We start from the raw sequence: 21,750 nt of genomic DNA on the forward strand, positions 1-21,750 counted from the left end.
TGGATCCAGCATAAGAGTAGAGGGGTTGGCCTTAGGCAGGAACATGGACAGGTCATCTGAGGCGGGCAAAGCATGCAGGTGAGAAGATGAAAGGGTGGGAACTGGTGTAAGTTCTCTTCCCATTGCTTCAATTTTCTCAGTGAAACAGGAAGCCAAGTTATGAGCTGAGAGTGAGCAGGGAGGAGGGAGCATTAGAGGCTTAAGGAGAGAGGAAAAGGTGTGAAATAGTCTAGGAGACTGAAAGAACTAGGGAAATATAATACCACCAAAAGCTTACACTACCTCCAGAAATGTATGAGAGCACCAGTCTCAACACAGCCTCAGTAGGAGCGTGTAGACTAATTTTTCAATATTTGCTAAACCCTTAGGTTAAAAAAAAAGATCACACTGCTCATTTAATTTGCATCTCTGATCACCAGTGAGGTTTAACACCCACTCATATTATTGGCCACTCTAGTTCCTCTTTTGTGAATTGTCTGCTTCTGTCCTTTGCTCATTACTTCATTTATTGGGGTATTAGTATTTTTCTTCATAGGTTCGTATGAATCCTTAAGATAATAAGGGTGTGAGATAATAGAAAATATACATTGTTCTCTGACCCCAGTTCCTGGCATAGAGCACCTAAAACCCTTGTAATTTCCTAAGTGGTAAGAGCACTAGGAGCATCTCTTCCTCTAATGAGGTGACTCTGGGTGGGCTCCTGGATGAGGGCTGGTCACTGGTAAGACCAAGCCATGATTAGAAGCTTGGAATTTTCAGCCCCACCCCCATTGTCTAGAGAAGGGAGAAGGGCTAAAAATGGAGTTAATGATCAATCATGCCTACATGATAAAGCCTCCATAAAATCCCAAAAGTACAGGTTTTGGAGAGCTTCCAGGTTGGTGAACACATCCATGTACCAGGAGGGTGATGTACCCCAACTCCATGGGGACATAGGCTCCTGTGCTTGGGATCCTCCCACACCTCACCCTATGTATCTCTTCATCTAGTTGTTCATCTCCATCCTTTTATCATATCCTTTAATAAAGTGATATATGTAAGTAAGTATTTCCCTGAGTTCTATGAGGTGCTTTAACAAATTAATTGAACCTGGGAAGGGGGTCACTGGAACCTCTAATCTATAGTTAGTTGGTTGGTCGGAAGCACAGGTGATAACCTGGGCTTGTGAATGGTGTCTGAAGTGGGGGGGAAGTCTTGTGGAACTGAGTCCTTAACTTGTGTGATCTGACACTATCTTCAGGTAGTTGGTGTTAGAATTGAGTTAAATTGTAGGACACCCAGCTGGTGTCACAGAAAACTGTTTTGTGCAGGGAAAAACCCCCACATGTTTAGTGACCAGAAGTGTCAGAAGTGAAGTGTTCTGTGTGAGTGCGGTAGTAGTATGGGAGTAAAGGAGAAACACAGGAAAGAAAGACATAGGAGGGAATAACTGGATTTTTCCCTACACATTAGGTGGAAAACTGAGTTTTTCCTTTTTAAGGGTATTGATCATAATTATAAAGTTTTTGTCTATAAGTGTCTGAAATATTTTAAGCCTAATGAAAGATATTTATTCTACCAAAACTCCAATCAAAACCTGATGTACAGGCAGGAAATGGGTCACGTTACCTTAAGTGATGCAAGGGGATGTTCTGGTCCCAAGAGGCTCCAGTGAAAAGCGGCCAGGTCCTCATCTGGGAGAATGTGGTTACCTATAAAGTATATTTGTCATTTATTGACTGTACAAATGTTTTCTTAGAACCTCCAGGCCATGAAAGGACTTCTGGGAGAGAAAACAATCAAATAATTCACATAGGTCTATATTCTTAATGTAACAACTACAGTAACTATGTTTGATTACCTACTATGTTTCACATGCATTATGTATATCATCTTTATAATAACTGTGTAAATATTATTACCTCCAGTTTATAGATAAGGAAACTGAGGTTTGAGCAAGTCTGATGACTTTGCCCAAGGGGCCACATCTAATAAGTGCCCACACCAGGATAAGAAGCTAGGAATGTTTGACTCCAAAGTCCATGCTATTTTCTATCACCCAGTCATGCTGCCTTTTATAATAACAGCCACCAATTACTCACTGCCTACTAAGTGCTGGGTATTTTATATATCTTATTTCATTTAACCTTATCAATAGCACTGTGAAGTATTATTATTCCATTTCACAGATGAGGAAACTGAAACCAGGAAGGTGTAACTTCAGTGATTTGTCCAAGGCCTAATTCCAAAACTTGTGCTGACTCCACTAGATTATCCAAGCTCAAATCCTTTGGGATTATAAACAGAGGTCACACCTGAGACAAGATATTAACCTTCATGCTGTCAGTACTTGGAAAACCAACTCGAAACATAATCAACACTCTGCAATTTACTTTGAAATACTCCTTTAAAAGAAAGATTGATGATGGATAGAATGGACAGATATATGATAAAGCAAGTATAGTAAAATGTTAATGGCAGAATAGAGGTGGTAGATATAGGATTTTCATAGCAAAATTCTTGCAATTTTGCTGTACTTTTGGGAATTTTCATAATAAAATGTTAGCACAACAGAAAAAAAAAGAAAAAGATACAGAATGATTTGTGTTCTTGACCTAAATTTAGACAGTGGGTAAGAAATGCTAATGCTCTGAGTAGGAAACCAAAGTTGTCTAGGGCTAGTAAGATATTTTGGCCTAAGATGGTACTCTGCATAAAATACTTATAGAATGTAACAAAAGAAAAAGTTTTATAGGAACCAAAATAATGTTCTGGAATATCCTGTATTAATTTATAAGACAAACATGCTGAGTTTAAGAAGCCCAAAAGCACAGTGTTCGGCATGCAGACTTTCAGAAGATAAATCCAACAATGATAACCTAAATCACTCTAATCTTCATCTCTTAACACTGCAAGAGGAAACTTTAACAATCACTGGAGTCTGTTCTTTGGACCACCTACCTAGCAATGCAGCAAATATGGGAAAATTCATCCGCTTCAGGCCCAGCTGCTTGGCCACCTCCTGCATCAGGAACTGGTTGGTAGTAAGGTTCTTCCCATTCCAGCTCAGCTTCAGAGCGTGGGAACTATAGTAAGAGGGAATATTGTAGAGAGCATACTCGGAGTCATGGGCAAGAAGGCCATGGAAGCCATTTTCCCTGAAAAAAGCCACCACTTCCAAATGGTGGTCTTCAAGGCTCTGAAAGACCTAGGAGGGAAGAAGAGAAGAACACATCATGCAACAGAAGCTGACCTGTATTTGGTTAGAAATCAGGAAGGTTAGTAACTGAATTTTATAGTTTGTTGAAATTTAAGATTATATGAGGCTGAACAAAATAGCCTTAAAAAGAAAAGTCTCTCCTACCCTAGAACTTGATTATTCCTGTAAACACAGGCAGCATTATCCATGCGTTCATTCAAATGTCCAGTCTTTTTTGACTCCTTGCATGAAACTATGGCCTGAGGTTCTTTAAAAGAATACTGAAATTAACATGGTTTATATTATTTAAGTTTTTACTTTAAACAATAACAGGAGAACTTTGTTAGAAAGATAATAAAGCTATTATATATTGCTCAGCACCATATGTGCTTTACATACATTATCTATATACCACATGTGCTCTACATACATTATCTCATCATCAGAACAACCATGGACAAGGTAGATATGGATGAAAAAACTTGCAAGTGGAGGGACTTCCCTGGTGGTGCAGTGGTTAAGAATCCGCCTGCCAATGCAGGGGACCCGGGTTCGAGCCCTGGTCTGGGAAGATCCCACATGCCGCAGAGCAACTGAGCCCGTGCGCCACAACTACTGAGCCTGCACTCTAGAACCTGCGTGCCACAACTACTGAAGCCTGCATGCCTAAAGCCTGTGCTCCACAACGAGAAGTCACCGCAATTAGAAGCCCACGCACCACAATGAAGAGTAGACCCGCTCGCCGCAACTAGAGAAAGCCCGCGCACAGCAACCAAGACCCAAAGCAGCCAATAAATAAATAAATATAAAATAATAATAATAATTAAAAAAAAAACTTACAAGTGGAAATAGACACAGAAAGGTTAAATGACATATAGCTAGAATCTGAATCTAAGTTCATCTCTTTAAAAAAAAAATCCCTGCTTTCTCTCTTAGGAGCACCTTAGACCGCAGGGCACCCAAATAGGGAGGGTATTTCCAAAAGTTAGAAGTCAGAAACTTCACCCTATTTTAGAAATGGAAAAACTAAGGCTGCGAGAGGTTGGCTTCCCCTAAAGTTGCATACTGAGTAAGTATATACAAGATTCAAACCCAAGCTGATCTGACTCCAGAATGCACACTTTCCATTGTACCAAACTTCTTCCTAGAGAGCACTATTTTTAATGTAATAGAGGCAGACTGTTAAGTGTCCCTCCTGTGCACGTGTCTATTGCTGTACATAAAGCATACTGAAATGGTCTGCATACTGGTTCTGCCACAGTAAGTTCCTTGACTGCAGAAACTTTATTTATAATCTCTGTATTCCTGGCTCCCACATAAGATCTGGTGCATAGTAATATGAATAATAATTACTAACAGATACTGAACATGTACTATGTGTTAAGCAAGGTTCCAATTACTTTACATGCATTAACTCATTTAATACTCAAAACAATCTTATGAGGCCATAACTATTATTATTATCCCCATTTTACATTACATCCCTAGGTCATGTAGCTGGAAGGAGCAAAGTTTGGATTTTTGTCTCTAGAGCTTGCAGACCTTGATAGTTTTGTTGAACTCAACTGACCTATTTTTTTATTTAAGTTTTAAAGGAATGGTAGTTTTCTGGAGTCTGACAGGAGTTTCAACACATTAATCTTTTTCTAAGCTATGGAAAGAGAGTCTAGTCACAGTAGATAGCCATGTCACACATTAACTCACAACAGGGGGAGGGACACTGGTAAGCAGATAGCAAAGTAAGGTCTGTATTTATTTGATATCCAGGCAAAGGAAGCAAAAATCCTTACTTTGCACTGCAACACATTTATGTCTAGAGTTACGATTAACTCCAGATAGGTCAGGGTAGGAGTACAGTTTTATGCTGTCCCCTGGTGACAGTTTCTTCCAGCATATACCTCTCATACCAGTCACTGATTGGGCATCCATCTACCTTGTACCAGGCATAGTACTAAGTGTGATATGTTCTCTCTCATCATCACAGCCTGACCATGTGGGCATTATAAGCCCCACTGTTCTGATGAGGAAACCGAGGCTCAGAGAAGTGATGTGGCATGTTTAGGGCTACAGAGCTGGGAGACAGGAACCTAGGTCAGACTGACACCAAAGCCCATGCTCTTTCTGCTACAACACATTACCTTTAGCTGGTCTAAAGCTGATTATGCCACCATCCAAGTGATTTCAACTCCAGAAAGCCAAGGACTAGTGATCTTTAACAAATCGAATGGCTCTTATAACACTAGGAATATAAATCACAACCATGTGGAAAGCATTTTCAAAATATAAAAACCTGTGTCTCACCTCAGATCTGCTGAAACAATTTCCTGAGTGTGATCAAAATGCCTATATTCCAAAATAGCTTCCAGTAGGTTCTGATGCACACTCGCAATTAAGAATCATTGACCTATCCCAATTACTCATTTTTTAAAAAGTTTTAGCTTTATTGAGATATAATTGACATATAGAATTATAAGACATTTAAAGTGTACAACAAGGTGATTTGATATACATATGCCCAATTACTCATTTTACTGCTTAAGCAACTAGCCCCCTAGAAATGACAGATGACTTGACATGGTTATCTAGCTAATCTGCAGCAGAACCAAGATTAGAACAAAAATCTCATGATTCCAGATATAAAACTTCTTTCACTACATATTCTGGGGTAAGTAATGGAAAACAATAGAATAAGAATCTCACAAATAATCCCTCACAATTCCCCAACACCCTACTCCTACCAGGCTGGTTTCCTAACTACCCTTCTCCAAGATTACTGTTTCCTTTTCTTTGCTCACTTGGTTTCCCTGCCTGGACTGCCATATTGCCTGTCTTGCCCAACGTTCCAAATACTTTCCATAGGGCTACCACCTCTTACATAAATTCTTTCATTATTTCTCTCCTCTTAACTGTTATAGCACTGAGACAGCTGACACAGTCAAGGAAGTAATTTGACAATACCATCATCTGCAAGTTTTAAGGCCATAGATTCCTTCTGCCTCTCGTTGGGTATCTTCCATGGTCCTAACCAGCACTAGAAAGGACACAGAGCTAGAGTTGACAGAATAGCAAAGAAAGGCCTACAGAGGCTGTAAAAAAGGAAAGCAGCCCTGGCAAATGAAAGGGCACCATCATCTCAGTATTTGACTTCAACAACTGATGTACAAAATTCACTGGGAAAAGGCTGCCTGGATTGCGGCTTACTTAGAGCTCAAGTAGCAAAGTAATATTAGGTATCAACGGAGTACCTACTATATACCAGGCACTGTTCCAAGTACACCTCATGTCCATTAACCTTGCAATAACATCATGATGCATTATTACCTCCCTTTTACAGATGATGGAACAACGAGGCTCAGAGGTTGAAGAACTTGACCAATGTCACACAGCTAAAAAGTGAAGCTAGCCAATAAGCACGTGAAAAGATGTTCAACATCATTAGTTATTAGAGAAATGCCAATCAAAAAACCACAATGAGAAAACCAATTAACACATACTAGGATGGGCTATAAGTTTTAAAATGTAAAATAACGAGGGTATGGAGAAACTGGAATCCTCCGTACATTGCTGGTGGAAATGTAAAATTGTGCAGCCACTTTGGAAAACAGTCTAGGTGTTCTTCAAGCGGTTAACATAGGGTTATTATATGATCCAGTAATTCCACTCATAGGTATACACCCAAGAGGACTGAAAACATGTTCACACAAAAACTTATACATGGGGCTTCCCTGGTGGCGCAGTGGTTGAGAGTCCGCCTGCCGATGCAGAGGACGCAGGTTTGTGCCCCGGTCCAGGAAGATCCCACACGCCGCGGAGCAGCTGGGCCCATGAGCCACGGCCACTGAGCCTGCGCGTTCGGAGCCTGTGCTTCACAACGGGAGAGGCCACAACAGTCAGAGGCCCGCGTACCGCAAAAAACAAACAGAAAACTTATACGTGAATGTTCATAGCAGGATTATTCGTAACAGTCAAAAGTGGAAAAAACCCAAATGTCCATCAACTAACAAACAGATAAACAAAAGATGGTATATTCATACAAGGGAATGTTATTCAACCATAAAAAGGAACGAAGTACTGATTCATGCTACAACATGAATTAATCTTGAAAAAATTATAAAGTGAAAGCAGCCAAACACACTTTTAAATGAATTGTACAGAACAGGAAAATACATAAAGATGGGAAACAGCCAGGGACTGGGAGGAAGAAAGATTGGAGAATGACTGCTAGCAGGTACTGGGTTTCCTTTTGGGATGATAAAAATGTTCTGGAATTTGATAGTGGTTATAGTTTCACAACTCTGTGGAATAGACTAAATACCACTGAATTGTATACTTTAAAATGGCAAATTTTATGGTATCTGAATTATATCTCTATTTTTAAAAACTGGAGTTAGGATTCAAATTCTGCCCACAAAGCCCATGCTCACTAACTCATTTTAAAAACTTTTGATTATGGAAAATTGTAAAATAAAAAGGTAAAGAGAATAGCATAATGAACCTTCATGATACCAGTATCCAGTTTCATATATCAACGTTAAGTCAATCTTGTTTCATCTACTTTATTTTAGCTTTTTTAATATAAGTTTTTTACTATGATAGAAAAATTACATAACATAAAATTTACCACCTTAACCACTTTTCAAAGTGTACACTTCAGTAGTGTTAAGGATACACACTTTGAGACAGATCTCCAGAACTTTTTCATCTTACAAATCCGAAACTTTATACCCATTAAACAATTCCTATTTCCCCCTCCCTCAGCCCCTAGCAACCACAATTCTACTTTATGAAATCGAAACAGTGATTAAAAATCTTCCAGCAAACGAAAGCCCAGGACCAGATGGCTTCACAGGCGAATTCTAACAAACATTTAGAAAAGAGCTAACACCTATCCTTCTCAAACTCTTCCAAAATACAGCAGAGGGAGGAACACTCCCAAACTCATTCTACGAGGCCACCATCACCCTGATACCAAAATCAGACAAAGATGTCAAAAAAAAGAAAACTAAAGGCCAATATCACTGATGAACATAGATGCAAAAATCCTCATCAAAATACTAGCAAACAGAATCCAACAACACACTGAAATGATCATACACATTGATCAAGTGGGGTTTATCCCAGGAATGCAAGGATTCTTCAATATACGCAAATCAATCACCATGATACACCATATTGACAAATTTAAGGAGAAAACACATATGATCATCTCAATAGATACAGAAAAAGCTTTTGACAAAATTCAACACATATTTATGATAAAAACCCTCCAGAAAGTAGGCATAGAGGGAACTTAGTTCAACATAATAAAGGCCATATATGACAAACCCACAGCCAACATCATTCTCAATGGTGAAAAACTGAAACCATTTCCTATAAGATCAGGAACAAGACAAGGTTGCCCACTCACACCACTATATACAACATAGTTTTGGAATTTTTAGCCACAGTAATCAGAGAAGAAAAAGAAATAAAAGGAATCCAAATCAGAAAAGAAGAAGCAAAACTGTCACTGTTTGCAGTTGACATGATAGTATACATACAGAATCCTAAAGATGCTACCAGAAAACTACTAGAGCTAATCAATGAATTTGGTAAAGTAGCAGGATACAAAATTAATGCACTGAAATCACTTGCATTCCTATACACTAGTGATGAAAAATCTGAAAGTGAAATTAAGGAAACACCCCCATTTACCATTTCAGAAAAAAAAAAATTCCTAGGAATAAACCTACCTAAGGACACAAAAGACCTGTATGCAGAAAACTAGAAGACACTGATGAAAGAAATTAAAGATAATACAAACAGATGGAGAGATATACCATGTTCTTGGACTGGAAGAATCAACATTGTGAAAATGACTATACTCCCCAAAGCAATCTACAGATTCAATGCAATCCCTATCAAACTACCAATGGCATTTGTCACAGAACTAGAACAAAAAATTTCACAATTTGAATGGAAACAAAAAAGACCCTGAATAACCAAAGCAATCTTAAGAAGGAAAAATGGAGCTGGAGGAATCAGGTTCCCTGACTTCAGACTATACTACAAAGCTACAGTAATCAAGACAGTATGGTACTGGCAAAAAAATGGAAATATAGATCAATGGAACAGGATGGAAAGCCCAGAGATAAACCCAGGCACATATGGTCATCTTATCTTTGAGAAAGGAGGCAAGAATGTACAATGGAGAAAAGACAGCCTCTTTAATAAGTGGTGCTGGGAAAACTGGACAGCTACATGTAGAAGAATGAAATTAGAACATTCCCTAAAACCATACACAAAAATAAACTCAAAATGGATTAAAGACCTAAATGTAAGGCCAGACACTACAAAACACTTAGAGGAAAACATAGGCAGAACACTCTATGAGATAAATCACAGCAATATCCTCTTTGAGCCACCTCCTAGAGAAATGGAAATTTAAAAAAAAATAAACAAATGGGACCTAATGAAACTTAAAATCTTTTGCACAGGAAAGGAAACCATAAACAAGACGAAATGAGAACCCTTAGAATGGGAAAAAAATATTTGCAAACGAAGCCACTGACAAAGAATTAACTTTCAAAATTTACAAGCAGCTCATGCAGCTCAATATCAAAAAAAAACAAAAACCCAATCCAAAAATGGGCAGAAGACCTAAATAGACATTTCTCCAAAGAAGATAAACAGATTGCCAACAAACACATGAAAGGATGCTCAACATCACTAATCATTAGAGACATGCAAATGAAAACCACAATGAGGTATCACCTCACAACGGTCAGGATGGCCATCATCAAAAAATCTACAAACAATAAATGCTGGAAAGGGTGTGGCGAAAAGGGAAACCTCCTGCACTATTGATGGGAATGTAAATGGATACAGCCACTATGGAGAACAGTATGGAGTTTCCTAAAAAATTAAAAATAGAGCTACCATATGATCCAGCAAGCCCACTACTGGGCATATACCCTGAGAAAACCATAATTCAAAAAGAGTCATGTACCCCAATGTTCATTGCAGCAGTATTTACAATAGCCAGGACATGGAAGGAACCTAAGTGTTCATCTACAGATGAACGGATAAAGAAGATGTGGCACATGTATACAGTGGAATACTACTCAGCCATAAAAGGAAACGAAATTGAGTTATTTGTAGTGAGGTGGATGGACCTATAGTCTGTCATACAGAGTGTAAGAAGTCAGAAAAAGAAAAACAAATACCATATGTTAACACATATATATGGAATCTGAAAAAAAAATGGTTCCTAAGAACCTAGGGGCAGGAGAGGAATAAAGACACAGACGTACAGAATGGACCTGAGGACATGGGGAGGGGGAAGGGTAATCTGGGAAGAAGTGAGAGAGTGCAATTGACATATGTACACTACCGAATGTAAAATAGATAGCTAGTGGGAAGCAGCTGCATAGCACAGGGAGATCAGCTCCATGCTTTGTGACCACCTGGAGGGGTGGGATAGGGAGGGTGGGAGGGAGATGCAAGAGGGAGGTGATGTGGGGATATATGTATACATATAGCTGATTAACTTTGTTATACAGCAGCAACTAACACAACATTGTAAAGCAAGTACTCTCCAGTAAAGATGTTAAAAAAAATTAAAAAAAACAACAACCTATGGATCACTGAAGAAATCAAGGAGGAAGTAAAAAAATACATAGAGATAAATGAAAATGAAAGCACAATGATCCAAACCTATGGGATACAGCAAAAGCAGTTCTAAGAAGGAAGTTTACAGCAATACAATCTTACCTCAGGAAACAAGAAAAATCTCAAATAAACAACCTAACCTTACACCTAAATCAGCCAGAGAAAGAAAAACAAACAAAATCCGAAGTTAGTAGAAGGAAAGAAATTATAAAGATCAGAGCAGAAATAAATGAAATAGACACAAAGAAAACAATGGCAAAGTTCAATGAAACTAAAAGATGGTTATTTGAAAAGATAAAGAAACTTGATAAACCTTTAGCCAGACTCATGAAGAAAAAAAGGGAGGGACTTCCCCAGTGGCGCTGTGATTAAGACTTCGTGCTCCCAATGCAGGAGGCCCGGGTTGGATCCCTGGCCAGGGAACTAGATCCCACATGCATGTCACAACTAAGAATTTGCATGCCACAACTAAGCAGTCTGCGTGCTGCAACTAAGGAGCTGGCAATCCACAACTAAGGAGCCCACGTGCCTCAACTAAAGGAGCCCATGTGCTGTAACTAAGGAGCCCGCCTGCAGCAACTAAGACCCCACACAACCAAATAAAAGAAAAAAGGAAAAGAAAGGAAAAGGACTCAGATCAATAAAATTACAAATGAAAAAGGAGAAGCTACAACTGACACCACAGAAATACAAAGGATCATAAATGACTACTACAAACAACTGTATGCCAATAAAATAGACAACCTGGAAGAAATGGACAAATTCTTAGAAAGGTACAATCTCCCAAGACTAAACCAGGAAGAAATAGAAAATATGAACAGACAAATCACAAGCACTGAAATTGAAACTGTGGTTAAAAAACTCCCAACAAACAAAAGTCCAGGACCTGATGGCTTCACAGGCGAATTCTATCAAACATTTAGAGGAGAGCTAACACCTATCCTTTTGAAACTGTTCCAAAAAACTGCAGAGGAAGGAAAACTCCCAAACTCATCCTGTGAGGCTACCATCACCCTGATACCAAAACCAGACAAAGATACCATAAAGAAAGAAAATTATAGGTCAGTATCACTGATGAACATAGATGCAAAAATCCTCAACAAAATACTAGCAATCCGAATCCAACAATACATGAAAAGGCTCATACACCATGATCAAGTGGGATTTATCCCAGGGATGCAAGGATTTTCAAGAAGTTAGACTGTCACTGTTTGTAGATGACATGATACTATACATAGAATATCCTAAAGATGCTACCAAAAAACTACTACAGGTCATCAATGAATTAGGTAAAGTTGCAGGTTACAAAATTAATACACAGAAATCTGTTGCATTCCTGTACACTAACAATGAAAGATCAGAAAGAAAAATTCAAGAAACAACCTCATTTACCATCACATCAAAAAGAATAAAATACCTAGGAGTAAACCTACCTAAGGAAACAAAAGACCTGTACTCCAAAACCTATAAGAAGCTGATGAAGGAAATCGAGGACAACACAAACAGATGAAAAGATATACCATGTTCTTGGATTGGAAGAATTAATAATGTCAAAATGACTATACTACCAAGGCAATCTACAGATTCAATGCAATCCCTGTCAAATTTCCAATGGCATTTTTCACAGAACTAGATCAAAAAACATTAAAATCTGTATGGAGACACAAAAGACCCCGAATAGCCAAAGCAATCTTGAGAAAGAAAAATGGAGCTGGAGGAATCAGGCTCCCTGACTTCAGCCTATACTACAAAGCTACAGTCATCAAAACAGTATGGTAGTGGCACAAAAACAGATATATAGATCAATAGAACAGGATAGAAAGCCCAGAAATAAACCCATGCACCTATGGTCAATTAATCTATGACAAAGGAGGCCAAACTATACAATGGTGGAAAGATAGTCTCTTCAACAAATGGTGCTGGGAAAACTGGACAGCTACACATAAAAAAATGAACTTAGAACACTCCCTAACACCATACACAAAAATAAACTCAAAATGGATTAAAGACCTAAATGTGAGACTGGACACTATAAAACTCTTGGATGAAAACATAGGCAGAACACTCTGACATAAACCACAGCAATATTTTTTTCAATCCGTCTCCAACAATGATGGAAATAAAAACAAAAATAAACAAATGGGACCGAATTAAACTTCAAAGCTTTTGCACAGCAAAGGAAACCATAAACAAAACGAAAAGACAACCAACAGATGGGGAGAAAATATTTGCAAATGATGTGACCAACAAGGGATTAGTCTCCAAAATTTACAAACAGCAGCTTAACATCATCAAAACAAACAACCCAATCCAAAAATGGGCAGAAGACCTAAATAGACATTTCTCCAAAGAAGACATACCGATGGCCAAGAGGCACATGAAAAGATGTTCAACATCGTAATTATTAGAGAAATGCAAATCAAAACTACAATCAGATATCACCAGTCAAAATGGCTATCATCCCAAAATCCACAAACAATAAATGCTGGAGCAGGTGTGCAGAGACGGGAACCCTCCTACACTGTTGGTGAGAATGTAAATTGGTGCAGCCACTATGGATAACAGTATGGAGGTTCCTTAAAAAAGTAAAAATAGGGCTTCCCTGGTGGCGCAGTGGTTGAGAGTCCGCCTGCCGATGCAGGGGACGCGGGTTCGTGCCCTGGTCCAGGAGGATCCCACATGCCGCGGAGCGGCTGGGCCCGTGAGCCACGGCTGCCGAGCCTGCGCGTCCGGAGCCTGTGCTCCACAACGGGAGAGGCCACAGCAGTGAGAGGCCCGCGTATCACAAAAAGAAAAAACAACAAAACTAAAAATAGAGCTACCATATGATCCAGCAATCCCACTCCTGGGCATATATCCGGAGAAAAACGTGGTTCGAAAGGATACATGTACCCCAGTGTCCATTGCAGCACTGTTTACAATAGCCAAGACATGGAAGCCACCTAACTGTCCATCGACTGAGGAATGGGTAAAGAAGATGTGGTACATATATACAAGGGAATATTACTCAGCCATTAAAATGAAAGAAATAATGCCATTTGCAGCAACATGGACAGACCTAGGGATTGTCATAATGAGTGAAGTAAGCCAGACAGAGAAAGAGAAATATCATATATCGCTTATAAGCAGAATCTAAAAGGAAATGATACAAAGGTACTTACTTACAAAACAGAAACAGATTCACAGACTTAGAGAACAAACTTATGGTTACCAGGGGGAAAGGGTTGGGGGAAGGGATAGTTAGGGAATTTGGGATTGACACGTACACACGGCTATATTTAAAATGGAGGGACTTCCCTGGTGGCACAGTGGTTAAGAGTCTGCTTGCCAATGCAGGGGACACGGGTTCTAGCCCTGGTCCGGAAAGATCCCACATGCTGTGGAGCAACTAAGCCTGTGAGCCACAACTACTGAGCCCATGTGCCACAACTACTGAAGCCTGTGCGCCTAGAGTCCATGCTCTGCAACAAGAGAAGCCACCGCAGTGAGAAGCCTGTGCACCATGATGAAGAGCAGCCCCCGCTCACCACAACTTGAGAAAGCTCGTGTGCAGCAACAAAGACTGAACGCAGCCAAAAATAAATAAATAAATTTAAACGATATATCCATCTAGAACCTCAGAATGTGAATTTATTTGAAATTAGGGTCTTTGCTGATACAATTAAGGTAAAGATCTTGAGATAAGATCATTCTGATCTAATGACAAGTGTCCTTATAAAAGAAGACTGGGGACATCCCTGGCAGTCCAGTGGTTAAGACTCTCCGCTTCCACTGCAGGGGTCACAGGTTTGATCCATGTTCGGGGAACTAAGATCCCACACGCTGCATGGCCAAAAAAAAAAAAAAAGGATAACAAACAAGGAGCTACTGTATAGCACAGGGACCTCTGCTCAATATTATGTAACTACCTAAATGGGAAAAGAATTTGAAAAAAAAGTAGATACATGTATAAGTATAATTGAATCACTTTGCTGTACGCCTGAAACTATCACAACATTGTTAATCGACTATACTCCAATATAAAATGAAAAGTTAAAAATATAGATCTTAAGCATATAAAAAGATAATCAAACTCACTTGTGATAAGAAAAATTAAAACAATACAGAAACATGGTATTTTGCCTATAGGATTAGCAATTACTGTATTGGTGAGGGAAACACACGCTTGCAAATATTGAAGGCAGGGGTATTAATGGTATAATCTCTAGGGAGAACATTTTGGCGAGATCTTTTAAAGTTCAAATGCACATAATTTTTGACTTTGCTTCTAGGGATTTATTTTAGATATTTAAAGCACTTGGAACAACAAAGGCAGTGCTGAAATATAAGCAGTGGCATTGCAGTTGTACAAAGTATTCACTGCAGCATTATTTGTTCTAGCTGAAAACTGGAAACAATCTAATTAAAGGACTAATTATATAAATGATAACATATGCATGCAGTGGAATAGGATGGAACTGTGAAAAATAAGGACAAACCTCTGCATACTCATATGAAAAAATCAGCATGATATATTAAATGATAATAGCAAAGTACAGAATATTATGTAAATAGTATACTATCATTTGTGGTTTTTAAAGGTATATTTGTGTGTATATAACATGTATGTATATATACAATGTATTTATATGTATAGTTATATATATTTGCTTTATATGCATAGTCTCTCTGGAAGAATACACAACAAACTGATAATACTGATCATCTCTGAGGAGGAGAAACTGGTGGCTAGGGTCAAGAGTGGAAGAGAGTTGGTTTGTTTTTTTTGCCATGTATCTTTTTGTATATTTTGAATTTTTGTACCATGAATTGCAATATTTATTTAAAAGAGGAATTACTACTGAATAAAAGCAGAACATATTCCAGGTTAAAAAAAATTAAACAATACAGAAGGGTGTACAGTGAGAAGTAATAGCTCTCTTATCCCCATTCCCTGGAGGTAACTGCTATTCCAGGCCTCTCCCCTGAACAGTCTGATTCGCATGTCTAAGACTAGGCTGGGAATGTGTTTTTTTAAACCAATTTATTGAGGTTTATTGACATACAAAAAGCTGCACATAATTAATGTATACAACTTTATGAGTTTAGAGGTAAATATCATTACCACAGTCTACACCAGAAACATATCTATTACCTCCAAAAGTTTCCTCCTGCCTCTATTATCATTTCTTGTGATAAGTAAGAACACAAGATCTACTCTCTTAGCAAATTTTTCAGTATACAATACAATATAGGCACTATGCTGTGCAGTAGATCTCTAGGACTTATTTATCTTGTATAACCAAAATTTTATACTCTTTGACTAAAACCTCCCCATTTCCCTTTCCCACCAGCTCCTGGCAAGCACTGTTCTACTCTCTGCTTCTAAGAGTTTGACAATTTTAGACTCCTCACATAAGAGTATCATGAAGTGTTTGTCCTTTGGAGTCTGGCTCGTTTCACTCAGCATAAAGTACTCCAGGTTCATCCATGTTGTCCCAAATGGCAGGATTTCCTTGATATTCCATTGTATGAATATACCACATTTTCTTTACCCACTCATCCAACAAGAGATACTTAGGTTGCTTCCAAGAACCCTAGGTGATTGTCATGATGGAAGGCAAGTTTAAGAAACAATGCTCTCTAGTCAGATCACACAGCATGACAATTTATTCCTAGCAAAATACAATCTAGAATGACTGATGGCAATTAAATCCTGACCAAGGCAAGGAAAAAGCCTTCCAGCCACAATGCCCCTCGGAATAGCTGAGCACCCTGGCTCCATTTCCACATCTATGATGACTGCTACCCTCTGAAGCAGAATGAGTTCCTGGCCCTAATTGGTCCAGTTCAGTTGTTAACCTTGCAATTTTCCAGGAGACCTAAAATTATTTAGGTGAGATTAAACAGCAACATATGCAAACAACAAATCACAAAAGGAGCACATCTGAGCTTTAAAGAAAGTAGGAGTTGAGATCCTGAACAACTACCTATAGCTTTTAATTGCTGGCTTACTGTTCAGTCCAACAAATATGAATTGAGGGACTACTAAATGCCAGGATGCAGACAGCACAGAGTAGGCCACTTAAACGTGAGAAGCTATAAGCACCTCTGTGTACCATGGGAACACAGAAGAAAGGCATCTAACCAGTCAGTGAGGTAATGCTTTCTAGAAGAAGCAACACCTATTTATAAAACTCAAGGGAAAACAGTTCCCTGAGAAAAGTTTAATGTCTCATTTCCAATCACATGTAGTAGTCTACAGCACTGGCTTTCAAACTGTGCTTCCCAAACCAGGATTATGGAGAATTGGACCAAATAACCAGACAGGACAGGTACTCCTATTATTATTATTATTATTATTTCTGCGTTACGCGGGCCTCTCACTGTTGGGGCCTCTCCCGTTGCGGAGCACAGGCTCCGGACGCGTAGGCTCAGCGGCCATGGCTCACAGGCCCAGCCGCTCCGTGGCATGTGGGATCCTCCCGGACAGGGGCACGAACCCGCGTCCCCTCCATCGGCAGGCGGACTCTCAACCACTGCGCCACCAGGGAAGCCCGGTACTCCTATTTTCTCTTCAATCTGAGCTCATATTCTCCATTTTATCTATTTTATATTTTGGGTCTTTCAGAAAATATTTTATTAAAGAACATTTTCTATTAAAAGCAACTATAAGTATTTATCACTAGAATGTAGCTCCAAGAAGGCCAGGATTTCTTGGTCTGTTTTGTTTACTGCTATACCTCCAGTGCATAGAACATAGGGAATCAATGAACCATTTAGACTTTCAACCAATATTTAATGAGTAAGGCACTGATACATTCCAGGCACTGATCTAGATGTGAAGATACAATAGTGAACAGGAGCCCCAAATTCCTGTCCTCATGGAGCTGACATTCTAGTGATTAATATTTCACGATAGGCATAGGGCCATAAAGAATATCTAGATTGTAAGCCTAATAGTTGCAGTGACGGTATTATACCCATCTGGGTCTCTAGAATCCTGCCTGACCATAGAGAGCTTAATCCAGAGGCAATACCGCTTTCTGACCTCTGCAATACAACTTCCTCCAGGTAATCCCAAATGCCGTTGGGATGCTAGCCTTGCTCCCATCTACCATGTTGAATACATCAAACTGGTGTCTGACTCAGGCAGGGCTCTGTGGTCCACTTTCTCCACCTGTTCTCAATTTCCAAAGAAAAGGAAATCAGAGATGACAAGGAAGCATCACTTTATAAGAAAAGTCAAGGGGAGGATGTGTAAGTCTGCTTTAGCAATAGAAATATGGATGGTTTATATTTCAACTGCAAGGCCTATGTGCCTTGAAGTCTAATTACCTTAAAATTACAGACCAAGACTACTGTTGATGCAAATTTGCATCAACACTCTGTGGAGTTCAACAACCATTAAGAAATTAAACTGATAAACCACAAAGCTAGGAATAATGTCAAATTAAAAAGTAAGAATAGGGATTTCCCTGGTGGTCCAGTGGGTAAGAATCCACCTTCCATGGGTAAGAATCCACCTTCCAATGCTGGGGATGTGGGTTCCATCCCTGATCGGGGAACTAAGATCCCACATGCCAAACTAGAGACCCTGTGTATCACAACTACAGAGCCCATGTGCTCTAATGCCTGCACGCCACATCTAGAGAGAAGCCTGCATACCGCAACAGAGACTGCATGCCGCAACTAAGACCCGATGCAGCCAAAAATAAATAAATAAATATTTTTAAAAAAATAAATAAAACATAAGAATAGCAGCAATTGAAAACCACAGTCAATTCCGGGCAACATTGACAAAGTGGCCTTGCCTCTCAGCTGTAGGAGTTTCAGTTAACTACATACACACGCACGGTAGAGTCTTTGCCATTAAATACTGCAGTCAAGCTAGAGGTGGTAGAATACTGATCCAGTGTTCAGTAAAGGCTATTAAAAGTGTTAAAATTGAGTTAATACTCAATTTTAGTACCCTTAAATTGCTCTCAGGCTGCCAAAAGCCAGCCCATTTCTGTAGGTGAAACTGCTTGTCACATGTAAGAAAGAAGACTTAGATTTATTAAATCTGTTGTGGCTCATTTAGGGGCTGGAGACTGAGCATAACTTTTGTAATCAGCAGATACAGCAGGAACTTCAGCATCCAGTGGACCTATGCTCAAATTGAAGTGGTAGGGCAAATCATCGGCAAGTCACTTAACTTCCTCATCTATAAAATGGAGATTTTGCTATATTCCTACCTAATTGTAAGACTTTGCATGAAACTATTTATATAAAATACCTAGCATACAGGTTCTGAAAAAGTCATTCTGAAATAAAACATAGCCTGTTTATCCTGCAGAGATGAAGCCTATGGTACATATTACTCTCTGCAGGTCCTCAGAAATCATTTGAAACAAGTAGATTCCAGAATAGGCACTTGCTCTGCCCAAAGCAAAATCTTCAGTATTGAAAAATCAGAAGGTCTGATGAAAGGTATTCTTAGGAATAAGAGGAGAACAAAAGTCCAAGGTAGCTTTTGGGTTACCGTGGAAAGGACGACAGGAGTTGCAGAGAGGACAGTGATGTTGAGAAATTTCTAAGAGTCCTTGAACCAGTGGCTGCAGCTAACATAAATGATTGAAAGTGGTTAAGAAAATCAACTGCCAGAAATTTTTTTTCCCTAAACTATGCTGTGGGTGTTAACAATATAAACATGCAAAATACTGGAGTTAACATTTTAAATTCAAAATTAAAAGCAAAAGTTCAAAATAGAAAAATTTAATCATTACATTTTTGCGTCTGATTTATTCTCCTTTGACTTGGAACAGGAGGTCTGATGTTTTTCTTATGTACCAAGAGGTCAATGTTAGGTCTTATATTTTTGCGTTACAATGTGCACTAAAGAATTTAGCCTTGAATCCTTTTACTGTGAATGATTAATTTTATCCTATTTCATAATGGAAAACAGCTGCTTAGAAATGTAGGAATTTCCAAACATATAGATGTCTTGCACAGTGTTTTTTATATTTAGGGTTACTACTCCTGAGATATTGCAGAATTCTGGTATTTCAGTGACATCATGCTTCACTTTCAGTACCATAGCACAGCAATTCAGTATCTCCACTGTAGCTATTCTTTCACACCATGAACATCAATTGAGAAAGGTTAACTGAACTATTACATTAATTCATTTTCATAGAATATAATGTCAGAAAACCTTTTCTGGAATTCAATAGACAACTCCACAATTGGGGGAATGTAATTCAGGCCATCACATTCATTTCTTGGAAACCAATTTCAGCAAAGTCAGCCAGTCTATCTCCTGCCAAATTAGTTTCCCAAAGGCATAATTTTGCTAGGAATGAGCAAATACAACCACACATTTGGAAGGTATTTCTGAACAACCTTGTTTTTATTCAAAGTGAATTGTAATGTCAACGAAACAGGTCAAATATATTATTTCAGTCATTGATGGTGTGCTGGATGCCTTTTGGATGCCAAATAAGTAATCTTTTCCAGTATCTTCAATACCATACCTCAACTAGGTCAATTAATCTCCATAATAGGGAAGATTTCCATGACGTGAATCTAATAATTCACCAAGCAAAGTATTCAACTATGGTGCAAACCACAATGTTAATTACCAGTTCTTGACATGATTCATTTTGAACATTTTTGCACAAAAAGTGGAATCCTAAGGAGTGATACAATGAACAGCTTTAAGTCTTTGTAAAGTGTTTCTGAAAAAAACTGAAGTTTCCTTAAGTGCAACAGTAACACTATTGCAGAAGCACCATCTGTAGTCATATTCACTAATTTTGACCAATCTATACTAAAAATTTCAAGACTCTTCTCAACATACAAAATCCAGGTATTTCTAGATGTACCCGTCAGAGGCAAGTCCAAAAGAGTTAGACTGCATCAAGATTCTAGGTGCAGAGGTTCTTAAACTTTAGGGTGTATCAGAATCAGTTGGAGGGCTTATTAAAACAAATTAACAAGCCTCATCTCCAGTAGGTCTGGGGTAAGGCCTGAGAATCTGCATTTATAACAAGTTTCCAGGTGGTACAGTGCTGTTGATTAGAGACCATACTTTGAGTACTACTGGCTAGACACATAGCTAGGCTAAGTGTACCTTTAAATGCATAGTGTTTATATCTGCTGTAACCAGTTGTAATCTAAAACTTTACAATTTAACTTCTTGACACAATGTCACAAAAATGTTCAGCCACCAATCTTTAACATCCTGAGCAACAGTATCTACTACCTTTGCAAATGCTTGTCTATAATGTAAATTCTGCTGTACTCAACACTCTTTTCTTAAACGACTACCTACAAAAGGCTTTCAAGCCCTGGCAATTTTTTCATGTAATATATAATTGCATTTCATGGCAGTATTACTTAATTCTATCTGTATTCAAAAACAACCTATTGAAATTCCAAGCCCTTTTTAAAGTTCTTTTTGTTTCAGCACTCATAATTCTTGTATACTGGTCATATTTCTTACAACGGTTTATTTTTAAATGGTGTCTTAAATTGTAGTCTTTCAACAAACACATTTTATTTAGATATAGAGGAATACTCATCACTTCCACTAGGAAATAGGCTCCCTTTGATTTTCCTTTAAATATATGACCTTCCTGTATAGATAATTTTTCTTTTTTTCACAGATATGGGCACAAGAAATATTTCATATTCTTCAAAACTACTATAAAAAAGTACAAGCACAACAATCAGTGGTGTCTTAGTTATCTATTTCTGTATAACAAATTACCCCCAAAACTTAGTGGCTTAAAAAGCATTTATTTTCTCATAGTATCTGTGAGCGTGGCTTAACGGGGTTCTTTGGCTCAGGGTCTCTCACAGGCTGCAATCAAGGTGTCAGCTGGGGCTGCAGTCATCTCAAGACTTGGCTGGGGAAGGATCCACTTCCAAGCTCACTCATGTGGCTGTTGGCAGGATTC

The 21,750-nt window shown here is 38.7% G+C and overlaps 1 protein-coding gene across 29 annotated transcripts in view; it reads right to left on the bottom strand.

The window, feature by feature from the left end:
* FAM120C (family with sequence similarity 120C) overlaps positions 1 to 21,750 on the bottom strand; it is a 330,565-nt gene that overhangs the window by 299,625 nt on the left and 9,190 nt on the right. For 27 of the 29 annotated variants that reach the window (XR_007474745.1, XR_007474744.1, XR_007474743.1 and 24 more), the window contains exons 2-3: positions 2,941 to 3,187; positions 1,609 to 1,691 (exon numbers count right to left, since the gene is read on the bottom strand). Coding sequence is in view for 18 of the 29 variants with exons in the window: in XM_033414810.2 (XP_033270701.1) it covers positions 1,609 to 1,691; positions 2,941 to 3,187 (330 nt within the window). In the remaining 11 variants the exon portion in view is untranslated. The remainder of the gene's footprint in view (positions 1 to 1,608; positions 1,692 to 2,940; positions 3,188 to 21,750) is intronic. The other 2 variants (XR_004479552.2, XR_004479551.2) reach the window with 1 other exon arrangement.

This window comes from Orcinus orca, chromosome X (assembly GCF_937001465.1).
Source record: "Orcinus orca chromosome X, mOrcOrc1.1, whole genome shotgun sequence".
Taxonomy (NCBI): domain Eukaryota; kingdom Metazoa; phylum Chordata; class Mammalia; order Artiodactyla; family Delphinidae; genus Orcinus; species Orcinus orca.